The sequence below is a fragment of the Pimephales promelas genome, chromosome 18 (assembly GCF_988280905.1).
Source record: "Pimephales promelas chromosome 18, fPimPro1.hap1.1, whole genome shotgun sequence".
NCBI classification, from domain to species: Eukaryota; Metazoa; Chordata; class Actinopteri; order Cypriniformes; family Leuciscidae; genus Pimephales; species Pimephales promelas.
In genome coordinates this window covers 29,999,318-30,023,198 of record NC_142786.1, presented here as the reverse complement: position 1 = coordinate 30,023,198, position 23,881 = coordinate 29,999,318, and the positions used below count along the sequence as shown (strand labels likewise).

At 38.1% G+C, this 23,881-nt stretch overlaps 1 protein-coding gene across 6 annotated transcripts in view; it reads right to left on the bottom strand.

Annotated features, from left to right (window-relative positions):
- Positions 1-23,881, bottom strand: part of gabbr1b (gamma-aminobutyric acid type B receptor subunit 1b) — a 109,912-nt gene that overhangs the window by 76,534 nt on the left and 9,497 nt on the right. For all 6 annotated transcript variants that reach the window (XR_016147475.1, XR_016147476.1, XM_089123380.1 and 3 more), the window contains exon 2: positions 1,582-1,665. Coding sequence is in view for 4 of the 6 variants with exons in the window: in XM_089123380.1 (XP_088979506.1) it covers positions 1,582-1,657 (76 nt within the window). In the remaining 2 variants the exon portion in view is untranslated. The remainder of the gene's footprint in view (positions 1-1,581; positions 1,666-23,881) is intronic.

Below are 23,881 nucleotides of genomic sequence, written 5' to 3'. Positions count from 1 at the left end.
CCTTTAGGGTGACTACATGATGACAGATTTTTCATTTTTAAGTGAACTATTCCTTAAGGTAACAAGGTAGGCTACGTGGTTTGTTAAAAAATTACTAGATGTTAACAAGTCTCCATCACTAATATTAATCTGGTTAAAAATGTTTAACATCAAAAAAGGTTAAACTGTTGGCTTCAATGTTTTTATGTTTGCCAACATGTTGTTTTTCTTACTTGCATATTTCATAAAAAACTGGCAATGGCTTTATCATTAATGGCTGTTATAAATGGCAGTCAACGCTCATCTGACAGGCGATATAGTGTGGCAAGGGATATTCCACAGGCTCTTGTTTCTGCTCAACAGGCCGTATAACAGGACAATTTTGAAGGGGGGGGGGATTATATACGTGAGGATTTATGTACTTATTATAGCTGTCAGATATCTAATAAGGTTGATATTGTGTTTCATTAGTCGTTCAGCTTGGGCAAAGCAGACTAGCTAAGCTTGTAATATCTGAGATAGGAAGGAAGCAATTAGAGCTGGACGAAGAAGACGTGAGAAAAAATTCAATTCTAGATACTGAGTGATGTGACCAGTGAATAAAACCATTTTACACACCCGGAATATAAAGACACTCCATTGCAAACAGAAACATTTAAACAAATAGATGCACACAAAAACTGACACACAAATCCCTTGAAATGCTCTCTCCCTCACACATACACATGTTGTGTAATTGTGCAGTACAAACTTTACATTTTACCTTAGAAAAAAAAACATAATTTAGTATGATTTATAAACTGTTTTCTCATGGGAACCAAAATGAATTAAAAAAAAAATGTTTTCCTATCTTTGTCCTCACAACAATACCTGGACTACACACACAAATAAAGTTGGGGGCCAAGACCTTTTTCTTATAAAAAAAATACATAAAAATACAATAAATAATAATACTAATTTATTTGTAATTGAAACAAAGCTGACAAAAATTAAAATGTAAATATTTAATTATTTAAATTAATGTTTTAAAACAGTTATTCATTTTTTAACTAAATTTGTGTTGTCTTGGCAATTAACTGAAATCAAATAAGTTGAAGTAAAAAATTAAAACTGAAGTAAAAAAAAAAATACTAATTTGAAGCAAAAATAGGGAAAAAACTAATAAAAATTGACAAAACTAAATTAAATGAAAGTGAACTGAAAACACAATAAGTAAAATCTAATTGAAATTTTACATATTAATAAATACTAGAACTAACATAACCAGTTCCATTCAATAAAAACGAAACACTGCTCTGAAATGTATGAAATGAGAAGTCATACCGAGTGCTGAATCTATTGTGAATCAACAGTGAAATTATGTTTTGAACTTTGCAGTTTGTGAATGAAAGAAAAACTTTTACTTTATGTGATACATCCACGCCACAAGGTGTCAGTGTAAGTCCAAGACAACCATATCGGCAAAAATAGTATATCATTTGTACTGAATTACAGTCTCCATCCTTAAAAAATAAAGTTTAAACACGAATTACATCTGAAAACAGGAAATAGAAAGTTACACAAATCCATAGGCTATGTAAGATAAAAAAAAATCTCCATTACCTGTGGTCGTATTACGTGAGGCTATGGTGAGGGAGAAAGACCCGAGGAGAAACGAAAGAACAAACGTGAGGGCCATTTTTCCACCTGCAGAACAAGAGAGAGAGAGTCGATGTATTATCCGAAGAAGAACGGGTGATTGTGAAAACCCTTAGAGAGTGATGGAGAGTGATTGTGAGAGAGGCCCTTGAAGGACTAGAGGAAAGGAGGAAGTACAGTAGACTAGGGAAGAGGTGAAGGTAGAGAAAAGGAGGCATGTGATGAGGAGAGAAGCAGAAGGGTATCGAAGACAGACGGATCTGAACAGCTGATCTCCTCTTAGATTCACAGTTAGTCTACCACGACTAACCAAATGAGTCACTCACGGCAGGGTGCCTTCCCTTATCAGCCTACAGATCTGCTTAATATCTGCATCAAGGTGCAAGCACTGCCCAGCCATCCCCCATCAATATTCCCTTTCCGCCTAGCTGCTTTCTGACTCAGATGTGCCAACAAGCACGACTTTTGGTGTAGATGGGGGTGGACATGATGAATGATAGCTGTTGTTTCAGTCAATGGCTATTGTGTATTTATTGGTGTTGTTTTTGACATCAAGGGTCCCATTTTGTTAGTGTTAGCATAGCTATTGAGATTCATATGCAGTAGACACTTAAGTCTTGAATTTGACTGAGCAGCATTACTAAAATGATAACAGTGTCTGAAAACATAATCACAATGATGACAGCACTGTACATTAGTGAAGTGACTTTTTATGGCAGGAGATGGTGACATTGCCTCAACCAATTAATTCAACAACACTTATTCATGGAGAAATTAAACAGACCATCTTTTTGCACAAGTTATTGAATGAATGACTCAACTGATTCATTCAGGAATGAAACAAGGTGCTGTTTTTAAGAATTAGACATTCATTTATTTGCTCAGACAATTCATTCAAAGTCCAAATGAAGTGACTGTCTTTATGAGTGAGTGATTGAATTATTGACTACATTGATTTATGCAGGAACAAAACAAATGGCTGTCTTTATGAGTAAGATATTTAATGGCTGACTCTATTGATTTTTTTAAGAACACTAACTCATTAAGGAATGAAAAAGTGGCTGTATTTATGAATGAGTCAATTAATCTTTAACTTAATGACAAAAAACATTGATTTATTCAGGAACAAAACAATTGACCGTCTTTAAATCACTAACATCGAGAAGCATCCAACTGCATGAATCTTACAATTTAACTTAAAGGGACTATATGTAGAATTTAGTCACTGTATGGCCTATCTGCAGGCTCACACTTGGATATTTGTCAAAATTGTGTGTTTATTTGTGATAATCTTAGCCCTATTATTATTATTATTGTCCAACCTGTACTATGAATGCAATGTGACGAATTGCTTTGCTACTTTTTTGGATAAAAGCGTTTTCTACATACGTACTGTATGTAGCCTAATAAATGTTATAATTGGCTAATGATGATAATTATTATTATTATTTGCGAACACGGACCCAAAACACACTCCGTCTTCTAAGTCAGTTAACCCGTTTCCATTGCAGTTTTGCGAAAAAATCCTTTTTCGAATTGCCTGAAAAACCTCCTCATGCGAGCGTAAAAACTTTTTTGCGTTAAACGAGAGTTTTTGCGATTTTAATTTGCACAAATTGAAGGGTAATGGAAACGCAGCTATTGTTATTAGCGACACCAGTGGCCAATCAGTGACATGATCTACAAGAGACCGAACGTCATTCAAAGCCATGATATACTCACGACAAAGTTAATTTTTCGTCATTTGCTTAGCCTTAGAAATAAAAAAAAAAATGGAAATACCTTTGCTGCGATATACTTTTAACGAATACCGCGATGCCAACCATGCTGATGAGAGCGACGTTTACATGAATAGGATTATGTAAATATGCGCTGCATGCTTTCGTCTCGGGAGCACCCGTAAACATCACGTCCTTTTGATTTTCCCAGCAAAAACATCCTTCACATAAATATCACCATGCCTGCTTTCATAGAAAACCTAGGAAGGTCTCGTTGTTTTTAACGATTTCATGTAGGCTTTTTAAACCATGCATTATGTTGCAGCTCCTAATAACATTAGTGACCAACTGGCGAGTAGCTCACTAAAGCCAATTTCTTTTCTTTTTTTTACCAATTTCTTGCCATTTGGAGCTTGGCGAGTGTTTATTTTGAACCTTGTTGACAACGAAGTAAATGGGAACGTTGAAAGGAAGATGTACAGTGTAATAGCAGGGCATGTTCATAAGTCCCAATAATGAGTGTGGAATTGCAGGGAAGCAAAAGAAAAACATGCTTCAAAGAGCTGAAAAGCCACAGAGAGACAAATCTGGGACATGGAGCACGTAAACCACCAGCTTCGTACACGCAACTGGGGCCAATGCACACACACGCTCACGTTCACTCACACACAATCTGATTAGGCAGCCAACAATCAACCAGGACTAATCTACATAAATTAATTTCACCCAAATGATATGCTAATTTAAAATACAGGTAGCAAAGCAGGAAGTCTCAACTCCACCAGAATGCTTTACAATTCCTTGCGCTGTGATCACAATGGAAGCAATTTCTAGAGATTATTCACGGCTTCTAACTGTTCTCAAAGGAGTATGAACGAGTATATGAGCCATAACACATTTCATCCCACACTATAAAAGCAGACGAGGTTTTCCGCCATGGGAGAGCAGTGTGTTGTAAAGGCGGTCTTTGCATGAAAGGCAGGTTAGGATTAACTTTAGCTGCAGAGGAAAGATTTTCATGAATGCAATGAACGTATGGAACTGCCGTACAGCCTTGACAGGAAGAAACGAGAATGAAAGGGAGAAGCTAGCATGCTGCCTTGCTGTCTACATTGGAAGCTGTCTTCTAAGGGGATGTGCACACAAGACGTTCTGTCTGCACTAATTGTAGGTCTATTGCAAATATGGACTTGACAAACATCTTTGTCCGTTACAGAACGTCTCAAGTGTGTTGTGCTTACGATTCTATGCCATGTTAAAAATAGCTTATAACATGGAGTGCAGTAAATCAATGTCAGTTTTAAAACAATGGACCAATGAAGGCTTCTTGGATTAAAGCGGAGGAGAACCGAGGAAAACGAGATTTTTACTGAAAATTTACTGTCCTCCCGTCTTTGAAACGAAACGTACATACGTTTAGATGTAATTTTATGTATAGTTATGTTTATTTAATATAATTTTTAAAAGAAGCATAAACACAACGAGGGGTGTCTGTTTTATCTGTGTTTGTGACTAACGTTTCTTTAGTATAACCATGGAGTATAAAATTCAATATAAATTCTCGGTATTGCATTGGACTCTACGATCGGCGGAAGTTATCGAGCATCCCTAATCCTTCACCGGAAATACCACCGTGCATAGAGCCCATTGGCTTAATGCACAGCAGCATTATTGGCCAAACTTGATTAATTCAGGTGTGTCTTATTATTGTTGCCATGACTACTGAGGTCAGGCACACCTGATTTAATCAATTTGTCCAATAATGGCAGACAGGAAACAAGGAGCTGGCTTAAGTTCAAGAAGTAGTGCGGCTGTGCATAAAGTCAATTAACAGAGATAATTTAGGTTACAATTTAAACAAATGTATATGAACATTTCTTCTGCACAACACTCCCCCCCCCCCCCCATAGTTTTATTTTATACTCCTGCAGTCTTCCAAATTATATGAGCTCATTAAAGCAGCACATATAATAATTAGCAAAATGCCATGACAACAAATTTCCAAAAGTATTTAATGTCAAGCAGGCTACCCATTAGCAAAGGTGTATAGGAGTTAATGCTGCTATAAACATGCCTTCTGTTCAATTCTGTCACGCTCCATCAAGCTATTTTTTTATGCTAGGATGTGTCCTGTGTGAATGTGCCTGAAGGAATCATCTATTAGAAATGTAGCCACATAAGAGACTGATTTAGACTGCTAAATAAACACTGTGCAACACAAGCACATATATTAGAGCTCCTCACTTGAAGCACACAAGAGTTGTGTCCCAAATAACACACTTTACATACACACTTAATTATACTATACCCAACTGTACCTCTATACTGTACCTCCATCGCAGTCGGGAAGAGAAAGGTTCTTACGGACTTTTTTGAGGGGTCATTTTCTCATAGCAGTGATTGACACTGATAGCCATAGCATTGTTTGTTCCTGGATAAAGCTAGCCTGACTAACGTCAGACCCCTTTTCCACCAAAAAAAGAACTGGTTCGGAACTGGTGCTGGTTCAAAGTTGGTTCGGAGTCAACTTGCGAACCGCTTCAGAACCTATTTGTTTTTCCACTGCTAGAGTGCCCAGGGAACGACGTCGTTACGTCACTGTGTACGTCGCCATACGTCTTAGCTAGAAACGCTTGCAAATACAACATTACTTTCGGATTATCTCTAACTCGTATACCAAGAAAGCTTTAAAAACCATTGAAATATGTAAGTCTTTTAATCTTTTCGTTTGATATGTAATTTTTTGTACACCCCTGTAATTGTGTCTTTTTTTTCGTTCCATTTATTTGTTCTATATTTTGACTTTTCTTCTTTGCTTGTAATGTCTTCAATAAAAAAATTACAAAAATAGAAACGCTTGCGTTAACTTCAAGCATAACAATTACAAAGGCGGACTCCATCGTGTTTCTGCAAATGTTTCTCTTGGCTTTTGCGATCCTTTATTATGGTCAGAAAAGATGTTTAGAACACATCTAAACCCGCCCCAGCCCCCGACGTAAGCATGCCGTGGTAAAAGAACGGTTCTAGTCCAGCAAAGAGTTGGTGCCGCTTTGAAACCAGTTTTCCCTGCCGAGAAAAGCCGAGCAGGCACTGGCTCCGAACCGGCTCTCAAAATGCTTTGGTGGAAAAGGGGCTATTGAGACCAGGGATGAGGGAACCATAGATATCCATAATAAAGGCTAAATGTCTCGTCTGCGCTGCTGGCCAATGGAGGCCGACGTCCACACCTGGCGGCCATCTTGTCACAGGCAGCTCACTCACTCGTAACATTGTGTTTTTAATGGTGCATGTACTTTACTGAAGTATTATTTCATTAGGGTATCTGACCTTACTCAAGCACTTGATTTGTACACTTGATCCACCACTGCTTAAAATGTTGTCTAGGTAGACAGCTTGCTAGTTTCTGCTATTGTCAGAGTAAGAGTAAGGCTCTGATGCTAGGTATAGTAGAGAGGAGATTGTGACTGCTGCTTTGTTATGTGAAAATTAAGCTAATGAAATGCACTTGCTGCAGTGCAGGGTGAATATACACACACAATCTGACAGTGGCATGAAGACAGGGCTCCACCTGAGGCGTAAAACTGACCTCTTGGTAGCAAGCTCTCTTTCCTTCTCTCTCCAACATGTTCTCTCTCTCTCTGGCTTGCTTTTTTCCAGGCCACAATTGTTTTCTTTATTGTATCTTTCCAAAACCATTGCTGTCTTTCTCTTTCCTCCCCATTCAGCCTTCTTTTATCTCTCTACAGAGCAATTACGCTCAATCTTTCTCCCCTCCATCTTTCTAACTGGCTTGTCTCACGAAAACAACATTTCATTCAAACGGTTTCTCACACCATACACTCATTATACGCAGTCTGATTGCAATAAACAGCGCTGAAATCGCCATAATCTTTGCATATTTTTGATTTACGCCACCCTGAATGAAACACCTCAATATTCAAGATTGGGTTCATTCAAAAGTACCATTTTAAGAATCGAAAACTACTCCGAAAACTGAGGTGAAAACGTCCCCTGAAGTCTTTATGTTGGATACAGCCCTGACACGCAGACATTTATGCACATTCACTTGATAAATGACAGGTGACAATCTCTGTATGGACAGTGAAAGCAAAGCACGTCTCTTTTTGACTGGAAACCAAAGCTGAAAACTGCCTAATTCTGTTGCCAGGCAACCATTCATATACCCTCCTTCTGTTTGCGCTTTGACTGCTGTCAGACTTTCTTGATGTTGTAACCCCCGGTGACATGCTGTCTCTACCACGCCTCTGTAAACGAACTCTCTCACCCATCTGACTGCAGAGGTGATGAAGTGAACTCGATGGTTTTTACCTTGCCCTCCTAAAGGTAAAAATTTTGCATTCTGCAATGGGAATTCTAATTGGTCAGTTATGATTGGATTAATGGGGTTTCAGTGTTTTTAGCAAATTGCTACGGTGTTACTAAGGGATTCTAGATGGTTTCTTGAACACTTTGTTGAACATTTTCTCATGAATTGGCGTATGTTTGACATGCCAATTCGTATTTCCAACGCACATACCCAGACAGCAAACTGACATTGAATCAACGTGGAAACGACGTCTCTCATGACATCGAAACAACGTTGATCTGGCATTGTTTTGCTCATCGAATTAACGTTGAACCAACGTCAGACGCGGCATTCTTCAAAGCTAAATGAAAATCGAAAATTGGTTTGCTTTCATAACGTTGAAACAACGTTCATTTCAAGTTGATTTTCCGTTAGTTTTGAAAGAATGACGCGTCTGACGTTGGTTCAACGTTAATTCGATGAGAAAAACAATGTCAGATCAACGTTGTTTCGATGTCATGTTTTCACGTTCAATGTCAGTTTGCTATCTGGGTAATCGCATTTCAGTGTGTATATGAACACTGTTGACTTAACGTTGCATTACTGTATATATAAATATATGACCTACCTAAACCTACCCGTCACTGGGGTTAATCCCATTTATGAGTCTTCCCCTACCATCCTAGGAAAAAAATATCGCTCCCCAGATGTAGATCTACATTTTGCTTCACTTCGCTCGGACATGTAACGACGTGTACATACACGCGGAATCACTCGGACATTTAACGGCGTAGACATACACGCGGATAGCTCAAAAAGCGTATAGATAACACACCACTTGACTTGAAAGTAGCGTATGTTTACGCAAAAGTCATGATGCCATGTTGCATTTTCAAGGGTCCAAGCATTGCCATGGTCCAAGTTCAATGAACCCACCTTAAACCCAGAGTTAACTGTATTTCCATTGTTCGTGTTCCACTTTGGCTAGCCAACAGTCCGCGTGACATAAATTTCATCATCAGCACAGTCAACTGATCTCCCCAAACTGAGAACAAAGGTGATTTTTACCAAGTACAACATGTACAACATCTTTGTTGATCCTGGAACAACTTTCCAATCAACCAATCAAAAATGAGGGATGTCAAGTGTAGGCTTACAACCAGGGTTAAGTGCTTCTACACCATTCGTATTCACCAATCATTTCCTTTTGATTTTAGGGATAACTTAGGGGTAGGGTTAGGTTTAAGGGTTAGGACTAAATTTTCAGACAGGAATGTTGCTTCAGGATCTTACTTGGCAAAATCATGGTGACCGTCCACAAACACAGTCTGCATACAGCGAGTGATTTCAGTGCACCTCAACCATGAGAGAGTGCACCTGATCCTTTAGGTCTCTGTGATATTTTGATCCCTACATAACATGCTGAAAAAAGCTGGTTTGTTGTTGTTTGCATATCCCAGCCTGGCCAAGCAGGTGTTTAGCTGGGTGAAAATAGCTGAAAACTCGAACCAGCGTCAACTGAAATGGAGGTGGATGGCTTCTGTTACACTCACAACCTAAACCTCACTCCCATTCGGGTCACTTGCGAGTAAAGGGAACATTTAGGCCCACAGCTGATTTGATTTTTCAACTCAATCACACGGTCTCCTTTCAAAGAAAAGGTCAGACTTCATGGATTCAGGTTAGAGTTCAGAAATATCATGGAGGCATCTGATCATGACAAACAATAATGCTATCTATCAGGATGTGCAACCCACACTACAATGACATTAAGGATAGGGTTAGTATTTGTTATAGCATTATAGGCAGTCAGTGCCACTGCTGTGATTGGCATGACCAATGAAATCAAAGCTGTGGGCGAGGGGAACCATTTTTTTCACCCATGACCAATAGTAATTATGATTACTGCCTTTATACTGCTATTAAGATTACTGCCTGAAGCACCAATTATACTTTCTAGAGCCCAAATGTTTCTAATAAAACAAATAGGGGGCCATCAAGTTCCCCTCTTGGGGACAACCCCTTTGGAAATTGATATTACTGTACCTTATGACAATTGCTCCCCAGTGTGTTGCTACCGCACTCTCTAATGTCACTTCCTGTGAAATGCACACTGAATGATGAATAACTGTCACTGACCTCCTCGACATCGACTTGCCTGCTAACTGATAAGGGCGATTAACGCCTGACAACCTGACTGATGTAAATCTGGGTGGGAGGATCACGGACCATTAGAAAGCAAGTGTGTGCACATCTCTTAACAAAGGACACACATTCTCCTAGGGAATTCTGCTATGCATAGTCATTTTCATTTAGTAAAAACCAAACGGAAGGTGTCCGAAGTGAGGTAAAAGCTTTATTCTTCCATGACACATCTAAGCAAGCCAACTTCCTCCTCCGTTAATACGCCTAAATCTGCAGGATTCAAAAGGAAGTTCAAAGATGTCTATTCTAATTCCACCAAAATCACAGGAGATGTCTGAGTTTGGAAGCTCGGCTGGTGGAGTACGTGACCAGACGTTGAGGGATGTAATTCAAGCTGGCAGAACGTGAAACCAATAAGCCACAGCACATAACACAGTCAATAATTATGGGGTGATATAGAAGCTTTGCTGCTGTATCCTTCTACCCTGGACTCTCCTTCTTGGACCTGGATCTATAGCACATACGCAAATAAGACTGATGAACTTCACTATAAGCACACAAAAACAAATGCACTGGTAAAAAAATGCCTAAATAAGAGAAATAACTAAACAGAGACATGCCATACTGTACAGGCCTGCTGAAAAGACACGCATGATACAACAACAGTGAATGTTGCTGGTCCCCAGCATGGTTTGCCAGTCTCATCAGGTTTCTTAAGGGATATTTCACTCTAAAAGTCTGTCATCATGGACTCACTCTCATGTCATAAAAAATACGTTCTTTTCTTCCACAAAAGGAGATATTTTTCAGAGTGTTCGTTACATCGAATAAAATAAAATAGTCACCAGAGCAGCCATAAAATGTAAAAAATAAAATAAATAAATAAAGGATTATAAAGTCACAAAAAGGTGTTTGACATCAATGGTGCCAAACAGTGTTATTGTTATGTTTGTTAATTGAAATAATGCTAAAATAAAATAAGTTTAAGTACTAAAATTACTAAAATTTAAAAATCAAATAAATTAAAATGTTTAAAATATTTTAAAAATAAATTCAAAATATGAATAAAATATATGGTATACTAAAATAACTGAATGGTTATCATATTTTGTAACTAAGTTTGAATATGTGTTTAATTGAATTCTTGTCACAGAGCTAATGCAACTATGGACATCATGTGATAAAAAACAAAACAAAATCATGAATATGGACGTCATGTCCCAAAACAAGCACCAAAACATAAAAGGCCATCATATTACATCCTACAAAAATTATTGCTGATTATGCAGATTATTTTCCAAGCATCAAAACCTAAGAACTGTTTTAGCATATTCAATAGTAAAGGATGCTTAAACTTATTAAGGTCTAACATCTGATTTTCACAAATTTCAGACCCACTAGTCATTTCTTTGAGCTCCCGTTGCCATTTGTTTTCTGTCTGAAATATATGATGAGAGTATCAAATTAAAGTAAATGCTATCACAAACGTACAGTATAGCATGTAGGCTTATTTTTAGAAACCTTCTGACTGAGTCATCATAAAATTGAAAGTACATTATGACTAAGACGGTTGGGGGATATGCTTCCACATGGTGCATCTCACGCAGTGCCAAAAAAACAAAAAGAAAAAAACTTGCTTGGAAAGCCATGAAGCACAAAGACACTCTAGGAAACAGCGAGACACAAACATACACTGACTCCCATCGAGTCGCACGAGTGAAACGCAACAGGACACATGCAAACCCATGCTGTGATACACGCCTACATGGATCAGAGACACAGGCCACCGGCAGCAAAGAGAAAGAGAGAGAAGATGCAGACCTGTAATTCCTCAATCAATGCCATAAGGCATGAGTGTGAGGTGTAACAGACAGCTTACTGACAGTGTGTCTCATAAAAGACTCAAGCCTGAAGCCTCATGACACCACACACATATTAACACAGGGGCGTGACAGTTCCCTGCTTTCCTTCTGACATTTCTGGTAACTGAGTTATTCTACAACAACTGCTCTCTGAAATTTCAACAAGAGTTTCTTTATAGTGCTACCATGCATAGAAAACACAATCTAGAGTGCTGTTTGCTGCCTATTCTAACTGCCATTTACATTATATTAGCTTTAAGACTGACTCGACTGAACGCTCAACATATGAAGTCCCTAGGCCCTTTTAGGATCATGACTGTTTCTTAAGTACACTTTTTTATTACAAAGTCCACTATGTAATATTGTCAAATACAAAAAAAAAAAAAAATCCATTAAAATCATTTTAAACCATTACGTTTTAATAATCTAATCTAATAATAATATCTTTTGTCACACTTTAAAGAATTACACATGCTTATGTGTTGTCAAAAGTACTAAGTAACCTGCATTGTTTCATTATTGTGAGTTTAATAAACTTGTTTTGGTGCATTGCTATGGCACTCGAAATGGAGAGTAAATGCTAAAATTAAATTTTTTTAAAGTTAATACAAGTACGTACATAGTGATTTTGGTCATTTTCACAAAAGTTTCATGGGTCCCAGAATATTTTGTTGTCTGAATATCTGAAAATGCAATATATAAAAAGAAAGTAGAGAGCCCACTTTAAACCAAAATACAATTATTTTATTTTAGCTTAATGTATGATTGTCCTTTAACCCAGTCATTCCCAAAGGCGGGGTCCCGACCCACAAGGGGATCGCGGGAGATTTTGCATGGGTCGCCAAGTCGAGCACTATTATTCAGTGTGCTATATATATATATACTCTAGCAGAGCAGCTCGCCAATCATCTCCATACGGCCCGAGGGCACCCCAACCTCCCTCCACCTATTTTCTGGTGGTGCGGCTAAATTTGGTTAGATACGCGCGTTGCCGCAGTGGCGCCTGCAGCTGGACGCCTATACGCACTGTGTGTGTACCATGAGCGCTCCGACTGACCTGACAGAAACGTTTACAGTCCGAATATTTCAGCTTATGTGTGCCCCGTATTTCTGTCGACTGAACCAGCGATATTAATCACTCGTTGGTTTGATTATTTCCTTTCCATGAATCGGCCAAACGCGCGTGCATAACGGTCTGAAACGATTCGGATTCGTTCACCTGAAGCGTTTTCTCGGTTTGTAACAACAAATAGAGAACAGAATAGCGCTGGTTTCAGTTGTTTCACTAGTTTAATTTGAACTAGGCAGCACGGCCCAGTGGATAACGAAACGCAAAGCTTAAAGGAGTTGCGTTTACTCCCGGTCACTATTATTAAACAGCGTTGCAACATCCAGTGAGAAGCTTTACAATCGGACACTCTCTCTTACAAACCACAAATCACTCAATGAGTTTAAATCGGATGAAACCGCCTTAACATTCTCAACACTACTGATGAGGTAAATAGAAGAAACATGAACAAAGTTAGAAGACCTTATCACCACCATTACAAACATTTACCATGTAATAGCCTATGAATGTAATAATTTACCATGGTTTGGCCATAAATGTGGAATATTTATGTTGAATACTATGTCATAGTCATTTATATTGCATTAGATTTATCAGGGGGTAGAGGAATATATAATTAATTGTGTATATAGTTTTTTACCTGTTTAGGTATTTTTTATACAGTGGTAGTGAGGGCCTGAAGTTAACACCCGAACACCTGCCAAATGCAGGTGAATTTATTCATTTTGAAGCCTATATAAAGATTTTAAAAAACACAATCAGACACAAAGTTTAAAAAAACACAAGCAGGTTATAACTGTTTTATGTCAGATCAAAATGTGAAATTTTTTAGCGGCTTTGTTCACCACAGACCTTATTTCAGGCGATTTAGCAAAAACCCATTCAAAAAAAAACCCATAGGCTTTAGAGCGAGGGAACCGGGAGAGTGCTAAAACTCACTTCTGCGTTTTGGCCTACAGAGTGACGTCGTAACTCACGTCGTAATGTCCGGTACCGGTAACTCTACCAGTAATAACAATATTTAGTTCATGGTTAACGGTTCCTGAACGCTGCAACTAAAAGACCTGTCTACGTGACTGTGGCGGATGTTGGTGAGCCTGGGTCAGGTCAGTTTGAGTTTTTATTTAATGGAATTTGTTTACAGTAAAGAATACACAACAACATTATTTTGGTTTAATAAACTTTATTTCAACTTTCGTTTGGAGTTAAGTGCGCACACTCTTTAACGTTTAGTTTAAGTTTATTCTTACCGTTCTTTTTGTTTGTTTGTTTGATACGTCTGATTCCCGTGAGCTGGTGCACCTGCACCATCAAAAGGGGCTCAAGTGGAAACATTGGACGTATTTATAGGGTTCCGGCCGATGATCGGCCACAACCATTACGGTTTCTTCTCCGGGGGAACTCCAAGGACTATTTTGCTTGCTTTTCTTTTGTTTGTTTATAAGAAGTATATTTATTAAGTTAAGTCATTGGATAGTATTATTTGAGGTGTTTGTTTATGTATATTGGGTGTTTTCATATTCGTTTATTTTATTGTGTGTAATGGCCATTATATGTCTGTGTATCCCCCTTTGTGTGTTAATTGGTGCTGGCCACCAAGGTATAAATTTGTTAATTGTTTCTGTATGTGAGTTAGTGTTCTAATGAGTTAATGATTTTTTTTTTCAATGACCTAATCGCAATACATTCTGGGATAAAATTATCAATGAAGGATAAAATGTTGCCTTAAAAGGCCTGAAGTGCCTTAGAGTTCTTTGCATCAGAAGAATGTCTAGGTTGGCAGTAAAATGTTAATTCTGTAGTAGAATGGATGCGATGAACAGATGGTTATTTTGGTTATTCTTTATTTAGTCTCAGCCTCAGACGGCACACCCACAGTCCACTCAATGATTTTCTGATGAATACTGTGCACAAAACTAAGTCTGATTAGCTTATTTCTGGGCGTAAATGCATCCACATTTTTAGGCCATTTGGATAGAGAGTTGAGGTAATATTCAGAAGGTATTGGGGGCAATCAATATTTATGCCTGATATTTTATTTAAACCCTAAAGTAGTCAATAATCTAGATATCTACAGAATGGTATATAACTATTTTCTAAGTGATGCATGTTAAATAATAAGTACTTGCGGACAACATTTCTGATCACTAAGTCCATCTGTCATTCCGTCTTCCTTTCTAAGTAGGCGGTTCTTGGCTAGAAAAAGCTGCAAACTGGATTAGACTTTCAAAAGTCTATGCAAGAGACTATTCTTTACTAAGCAGATGTAGTGAATGGCTTAAATTTCAGTATGTTTCTCACACAAAGCTATCGTATGGCTTCAGAAAAGATGGACTACAGCACACAAGTCGCAAAGGCTTTTTTTATTATACTTTAATGGTGCTTTTGTGTTCTTTTTGAAGCCTAAAAACCTCCATTCATTGAGATTACATGGAAAAGAGCGATGAATCACAGGGGAATTAAGAATGTGAAACTGTGAAATACTGTGCCCACTGATAGCATTGTTTATTTGTATGTGCCGCATTGTGTCGCCATCCGATTTACTGAAGGAATTATGCAAATGATGTGATGCCACAAACACACCCACAAAATTAGGCTTGATCGCAGTTTGCACTGGACAATTGTGCCCTATGCAGAGAAATGCACCCAGACAAATGACTGAATGTTAAAGTTTTTCATTCCAGGAGTTTTTACACAGAATGTTTGAAAGACTGAAAAAAAAAACCAACCTTCACCTGGCTTACAATTACTGCTGCCATGATTACAAGAAAATGTACTCAAACATACCTCCAAAAAGCCGCATTTACGGGAAAATAGTGCTGATGTTTGTGAATCAGGCACATTCTCTAATGAGCCTAATTTGCATCGAAAGAAAAGATATTGCAGATAAAAGAATGACATTGACTTCATTTAAATGAGCAGGCTGCAGTGTAAGTTGAATTTGTTACTTGACAATGATGATGACTTATAATTTGAAAACGTAGCAGCACTGCTAATGGAAGCGGATGCCGGTGTTAATTGAAGTTTTTGTTTTAATTACAACGTTAAACAAATGGAAATACACATTCAAATGAGGCATTGTGTGTATTATGACTTGCTGTCACCCTATGTGAGATCCAGCAATCTTTTAATTGATTTTTTAATTGATCACATGTTAAACATGTGTTCACAATCAAATGTTTAGGTGTGTGGTCCTGGTCAAGACAATCTCCTGAACTTCAAAGTGAATGTCAGAATGGGAAAGAAAGGTGATTTAAGCAATTTTGAGCGTGGCATGGTTGTTGGTTCCAGACGGGCCGGTCTGAGTATTTCACTATCTGCTCAGTTACTGGGATTTTCACGCACAACCATTTATAGGGTTTACAAAGAATGGTGTGAAAAGGGAAGAACATCCAGTATGCGGCAGTCCTGTGGGCGAAAATGCCTTGTTGATGCTAGAGGTCAGAGGAGAATGGGCCGACTGATTCAAGCTGATAGAAGAGCAACTTTGACTGAAATAACCACTCGTTACAACCGAGGTATGCAGCAAAGCATTTGTGAAGCCACAACACACACAACCTTGAGGCGGATGGGCTACAACAGCAGAAGACCCCACCAGATACCACTCATCTCTACTACAAATAGGAAAAATAGGCTATATTGGACAGTTGAAGACTGGAAAAATGTTGCCTGGTCTGAGTCTTGATTTCTGTTGAGACATTCAGATGGTAGAGTCAGAATTTGGCGTAAACAGAATGAGAACATGGATTCGTCATGCCTTGTTACCACTGTGCAGGCTGCTGGTGGTGGTGTAATGGTGTGGGGGATGTTTTCTTGGCACACTTTAGGCCCCTTAGTGCCATTTGGGCATTGTTTAAATGCCACGGCCTACCTGAGCATTGTTTCTGACCATGTCCATCCCTTTATGGCCACCATGTACCCATCCTCTGATGGCTACTTCCAGCAGGATAATGCACCATGTCACAAAGCTCGAATCATTTCAAATTGCTTTCTTGAACATGACAATGAGTTGACTGTACTAAAATGGCCCCCACAGTCACCAGATCTCAATAGAGCATCTTTAGGATATGGTGGAATGGGAGACAAATCAGTAATCTCCATCAACTGCAAGATGCTATCCTATCAATATGGGCTAACATTTCTAAAGAATGCTTTCAGCACCTTGTTGAATCAATGCCACATAGAATTAAGGCAGTTCAGAATTTTACAAGGTGGTGATTTGGTCTGAAATTGTCCGTTTTGATTTGATTTGATAATAAAAATGTATAATTTAAAAAATAAACAAACACTAAGCATGAAGGTCCACCCCAATCCTAACCGTCTGTGGGGCGTAAGCAGATCGTGTGAAAACATACGAATAAGATTAAACAAATTCATACGATTTTGCCACCAATTCGCCAAAACATAAAATAGTTTTGTTTGTGTTAGAATTGCAATGAGAGTGTGTTGGTACAATAGTTTGACAAATAGGTTGCCTTGAATCACATACAGACTGAACCCCTGAAAAGTTCAGCTAGTCACTTTGGTCACAGAACACGACTCATAGCCATTGTGAAAATATTCCACTACATCCCATCAAATATTGTGCTTGGGCTGTGTGACATTAGGAAAAAGTGGCCAAAGTTTACTTTTAACAAGATAGTGATCATTTCAATCTGACCTTTAGAGTTTGAATGGCACATTTAGCCTCAGATTGTTTTGTGATCCTGTCACTATGATGAATGCTTTGCAAAGAGGGTGGGAAGGGGGAGTCAAAAACTAAATTGTACTTCACAGCTACCACACAGCTCAGCCAGAGCTCTGTTCCTTATTTCACATGAGAAGGAGGAATTCCTTAAAGGAGTAGTTCACTTTTGAAAAAACTTTCGCTGATAATTTACTCACCCCCATGTCATCCAAGATGTCCATGTCTTTCTTTCCTCAGTCGAAAAGAAATTAAGGTTTTTGATGAAAACATTCCAGGATTTTTCTCCATTTAATGGACTTATATGGGAACCAGACGGTCCAAGGTCCAAAAGACAGTTAATAACAGTTTCAGATGCAGCTTCAAATGTCTTTAAACGACACCAGACGATGAATAAGGGTCTTATCATGCGAAACGATCGGTTATTTCAAAACTTATTCCAAAAATGTAACTTTTCTAAGGACAAATGCTAGCCTTGCTCTATTCTGTGAGGCGCGTTTGTAACGTCACGTAATACGTAATTACGTTCAAAAGGTCACGGGCGACGTAGCCGGAAGTACAGAGTCAGTGTTTACAAGTTGAACGCATACAGTAGGTTGAACGTGCAAACTAACTCAAACGCCGTTTACAAAAAAAGGAATTAAAAGGTAAAACAACGATGTCGGACGATTTTGATTCTGTACTTCCGGCTACGTCGCCTGTGACCTTTTGAACGTAATTACGTGACGTTACAAACGCGCCTCACAGAATAGAGCAAGGCTAGCATTTGTCCTTAGAAAACGTACATTTTTGGAATAAGTTTTGAAATAACCGATCGTTTCATATGATATGACCCTTATTCATCGCCACAACCAGAATAGGTCAACCAAGGCTTTAGAGAAGATTGAAGACGCTAATGAGAAACAAAAGTATCACATTATCATTGACAAATAACGATTCCTGCTCTCCTTGACCTGTCCTTGACCCTTGAGAGTTTTAAGTTACAGGGTTCAACCTGGTTAAAACAGAGGTTCTGAACTGGTCAAACTTGAAATCCCTCATCCCTGATCCTACCGTTTCCTCCACAAATCCTTCCTCTAGCCGAGTAAGTCCGAAAAAAAGCAACAGTCCTCTTCACTTTTCTCTTCAGCAGGCGGCAAGTCCTTCAAGTAGCCCTTTTGAAGGCACTCCACAATCCGCTGGAGCCCCTGCTGCCTAAGTTAAAAGACCTGAGGCCAAATGTGAGGAGGACTCTATCTCCTCAACCACTGGGATTTAAAAGGCCACCTGGAAGGAATTGTACCTCAGCTTGCTCCCTTGAGGGCCAGAAAGGCTTTGGGCGAGCAGCACCGTATTCAGAACGCTGCAGCAGAAAGTGCACAGATGCACACAAAGGCATGAATGCAGCAGCTCCAGTTGGTATTAAACACCACTGCTATGCCATCAGGGCTATTGTGTGCAAAGGAAATGAGAAGTGGGAGCCACTCAAATGCATGTCGTTGAGTGGATTGGAGAGAACGGTGGCATGCAGAGACCTTATGGTGTGTACACACAAACATGATCCAACAACAAAACCTAAGCACAGCAAACTAGGTCAAATGCATTCTGGGTCAAATTTGGCATCTAGCCAATGATAATAAGAATTTGGAGAGTGCATCAAATGTGGTCTTAAATGAATTCCCTTCAGATGATTAAAGCAAAACCCAGGCAGCAGCTTGACAGAGGCACCTGTGGGCTTTTTTGGGGATATAAAGCATGAAATGTTGCTTCAACCTGACAAATATGACTAAAATATGTGTTCTGGGAAACTGCAATAACATAAATGCTCAAATATAAACATGTTTGAAAGTACACCCACAAAACTAAAACATTTATACATGACATGTTAACACAATAGAGTGCCGAAGTGATGACGTCACTTTGTAGGACAACTCGGAAGCTAGCGGCGCATGGGTTCCCTCGGTCAAAAAAAGCGATGCATTTTCCCCATAGACTTTTGGAAAATCGCAAAAAATAAGATCTGTGTTCAACAAAGAGTTGTGACCCTTACACGTTTTGTCTAGCAAGATAATCTTTACAAGTTAATCCAAAATGTATACATTTTGAAGCCTATATAAAGATTTTAAAAAACACAATCAGACACAATAAAGTTTAAAAAACTACAAGCAGGTTATAACTTTGTGTTTTATGTCATAGATCAAAACGTGAAAATATTTAGAGGCTTTGTTCACCACAGACCTTATTTCAGGCGATTTAGCAAAAACCCATTCAAAATCCCATAGGCTTTAGAGCGAGGGAAACGTAATGCTAAAATGCTAACACACTTCCGCGTTTTGGCCTACAGAGTGACGTCGTAACTTCGGCACTCTATAAGTGTTAGGCTAAATAACAGCTTACAGATGTCAAAGTTACAAAGTACAAAGGCACTTTGCACTAAATGTACAAAGTTATATTCAAAACGTCAATAAAAACTTTTATCATGTTAGTAAATGGTACACACTGATACACACAAGGATACCACAAATAGACGTGCATCAGAAACATAAAACTAGAGGTTCATCTGCACTGGTTTGTAATCTAAACGATTTTCATGAAAGAAAAATATGCAAATTTTGGTTTGGTTCTGTTGTCTAAATACTGAAAAAATGGCTGCAAAGCTTATATTTGCAGTGCTGTGTTCAACACTTAAATTAGGCTTATAAATCTTCCTATTAGCTCAGTGGCTGATTTGTTTAGTGCTGGATTTATTAGCTTAGTCACTTCCTCCTTTTCTTATCCTCAACCGGTCTATCACACCCACAGTCATTTGAGCCAACTATTGGAACGATTAAATAGGAAGTTCATTCAGATAACAAAGTGCCTAATATATGAGGTTGCTGCAACAATCTATATCCTCTAACTTCACGGTTGGTCAATAAATGGGTGAAAAGCCATAGAAAAATAGAGCAAAAAGTTTTATTCAGCAGTGTTTAAAGTGTCCCTTTAGTATAAGCTTACCAAACCTGTCAGTTATATCCCTATTTCTATAAAAATAAGACTTTCCATTGACTTCTGTTGGTTTAATATTGAGCTATACTCTAAAATTGAATTTTTCTTTACTTTTCTTTAAGAAATTAATACTTTTGTTCCGCGAGTAAAAGTGACAGTAAAGAATTTTATAATAAAAATTATAAAATAAAAAAATATATAAAAATTATAAACTTTCTATTTCAAATAAATATTGTTCTTTTTTTTTTTGTTCTTTTGAACTTTCTGCTCATTACATATTCCACAAAAAATATTAAACACAAAAATAAAATAAAAATTTTATATTCAAATAGAAAACAGATATTTTAAATTGTAACAATATTTCACAATATTACTGTTTTTACTGTATTTTTGATCCAGGGATGGAAATTAGCACCGGCCAAATGTAGGTGATTTTGTGTTGTGGCTGGTCGTGGTGGGTAAATAAAAGTAGCATGCTGTTTTACCCGGACACTTTTGGAGAAGCCACACTTTGAGACTTTACCAAAGCCCATAGAAATGTTTTGTACTATCATTGCAGGTGATTTCAGGTTTTACTATCCTTTACTTTTGAATGTAGGCTAAATCTGATCCACAAACAGATTCTCTCTCTCTCTCTCTCTCTCTCCATCTGGTCTTGGGTTTACAGTCAGTTGCCAGCTTGCTGCTCTCTCCCCCTCTCTCTCTCTCCTTCCCTCTTGTGCAAATCTGGCTTAGGACACAAACACCATTATCTTTGCAAAATGCACCCATATCTAAAGCTTAAATACCATAATTTTAGAGAAAACCTGGCCACAGAGCATAAAGTCCAATGCAACAGCTGGCCATTAATCATATCGTAGTTTTACAAAGCACACCGAGGCCTATTATCAGCCATTTTAAAGGAATAATGCTGAACAAACGTTAGCATCCCTGTGTAAAGGCCTGATAAGAGACCACATCACCACAGTACGTGTCTCACGGGCTAAGCATACTAATGAAAGACACCAAACAAGCAGCAGGGCCCTGGTAATATGTCATTAGCTGTGTTTGCTAAGGAAAGCATCACTGTTACTATTGCTCATTTAACAAACCAAGATAACAAAAATACGGATATTAATATGCAAATTATAAAAAAAAAAACTCAATTTAAATCTGAATAAATGTAGTGATAATTGTGAGATATATGAGATCTATGGCAAATAATAAATTGCAAATAGCTAAGCAACCAACAAGCAATTGCCCAGAAGACCCTAAGAAATCAAATAGCAACATGCTAAAGCACTCAGAACACTCCATATTAACATAGTAATGTCCTGGTAACCCCTAGAATACACTAGCACTGCCACTGCATAGAAACATTGCAATGCCTTGGCAACCAACCAAAACAGTAGTAACACCATAGAAAACTGCACAGCAATGCACAAAATGATCATTAGAAACCGGATAACAACAAAATAATGTCTATCAAAAAATGACTATCAAAAAGTAGTAAGCTAAAACAATTGTAATGTTAATTGTTATTGAAAAATGTTTTAAGTAAAATATTAGGGGTTTAAACCACAATGTAATGAAATACAATTATGATTTAAACAAAATATATGCAACTTATACACAGGAGTCGTCAAAAATTCATGTTAAACTCACAGCATATGCACTGATGACTGATGAGGCTCATTTACTGTGAACGGAGGTGCTCTGATACACAAATCACGAGCTTCTTCCGTGAACACAGCGCGCTTATATTTTCAATGTTATCTTATATTTCGCTCTTAATATCATATCTCTTTAACCAGAATCATGACCGAATACAAAAACAGAATTCAGTCTTCATCCCTCAGTCCCTCATCTAAAATGAAATAATACTAAAATTGCAAATAGGTGGCAGCAAATCATTGTCTTAACCAGTTGGTCATTGAATCATTCAGTCAAACGATTCATTCAAAATGGCTGCTACAAATCAGAACGAGTCGTCGAGTCATTCATTAGAACGATTCGCAAACTGAAACCGTGTTGCTTGGAGACACACATTATAGCTCTATGTTTTGGATCTATTTTCGTTGGCAAATATAGAGAAAAAAGCAGAGAATATTTTGTCTAAAGTGTCACCTAATAGCCTATAAAACATTGAAACCTAGTCGACCGTTCTCTGAGATTTGTTTTCATGATAATCGAATGTAAAGAGTTTTATCTCTAAAAACTCTTTAGTAATGGGGGCTTTTAATAAGTAAAAAGAAATAGCTAGTTTATACCACTAACAGGGCTCAAAATAGCCCCACACTAACACAGTAACATAATGAGGGTCCATACATGCAAAACGAAGCATTGAGAACTTTGTAAGTGTACAGACCGTTTAATAAGAAGATACTTTATAAAGACAGTTCACTTCGTGTATACAGACAGGAGCCATCTTTGGAAAACAGTCTCGACCAGTCGAACCACGAGCTAAGTGGACTTGTCAAGACCAAAAATGGCTTTATAAAGTATCTTCTTACACTTACAAAGTTCTCAATGCTTCGTTTTGCATGTAGGGACCCTCATTATGTTACTGTGTTAGTGTGGGGCTATTTTGAGCCTTGTTAGTGGTATAAACTAGCGATCTCTTTTTTCCTTATCAAATGCCCCCATACAGTTTTTAGAGATAAAACTCTTTACATTCGATTATCATGAAAACAAATCTCAGAGAACGGTCGACTCGGTACCAATGTTTTATTAGACCAAGGGTTCATTTTGCGTCGGAGTTCTCCTTGAACTTGTTATTGAATTATTGTTTAAAATCAATTTCACAATTGCAAAACAACCCCTTTTCTTGGGGTGAGCAAGAATTTATTTACCTTTTTTTTGCACCATATCTTGTTTTTTGGTATTTGTATTCATTTTGGTGGCATTTTTACCGCAAGCCCTTGTCATTTTCCAACCCTGCTGTGTGCGGACTGAGTTGCGATGCCCATTTCAAGTGAAACACAGCGGCCGCAATTGCAGAGGAACCGTGTTTGATTAACTCCTGATGTGACAAAGTGCTCTCACTACGGCAGTTACTAGAACTCTGCTCGAGTAAAGCTTCAGCACTGATGGACAGTTCCCTAACCACATCCTCTTTTCCACTCTAGGAGAATAGCCAAAATTGAGCTGAAATGGCTTTCTCTGACCTGTGCACCAGAAGCGGCTCCAACTCTCCAAGCACTGAATATAGTTGATAGACTCCAATCAATTGTTCCACTAAAGCTGTTCCTTGCCATTGATTTTCTTAATTAAATATTATAGAGTGCTTACTTTCCTTCCATTTCCTATTTATAACATATTTTGATCGTTTTAGTTCAAAACCTTTAGTCCAAAAGCTTGTATGCGTTTATGACAAGAACAAATGTATCACATAAAAACAGCTCTGTTTTTATGTGCTCACACTGTCCATCTTTAAAAAAAAAAAAAAATCAATATGCCATATTGAAATAGATTTCTGAAAGACTATTTTTTTACAGTCGCTATCTACAAATCCCAGACGCCGGGTCTGGAGAA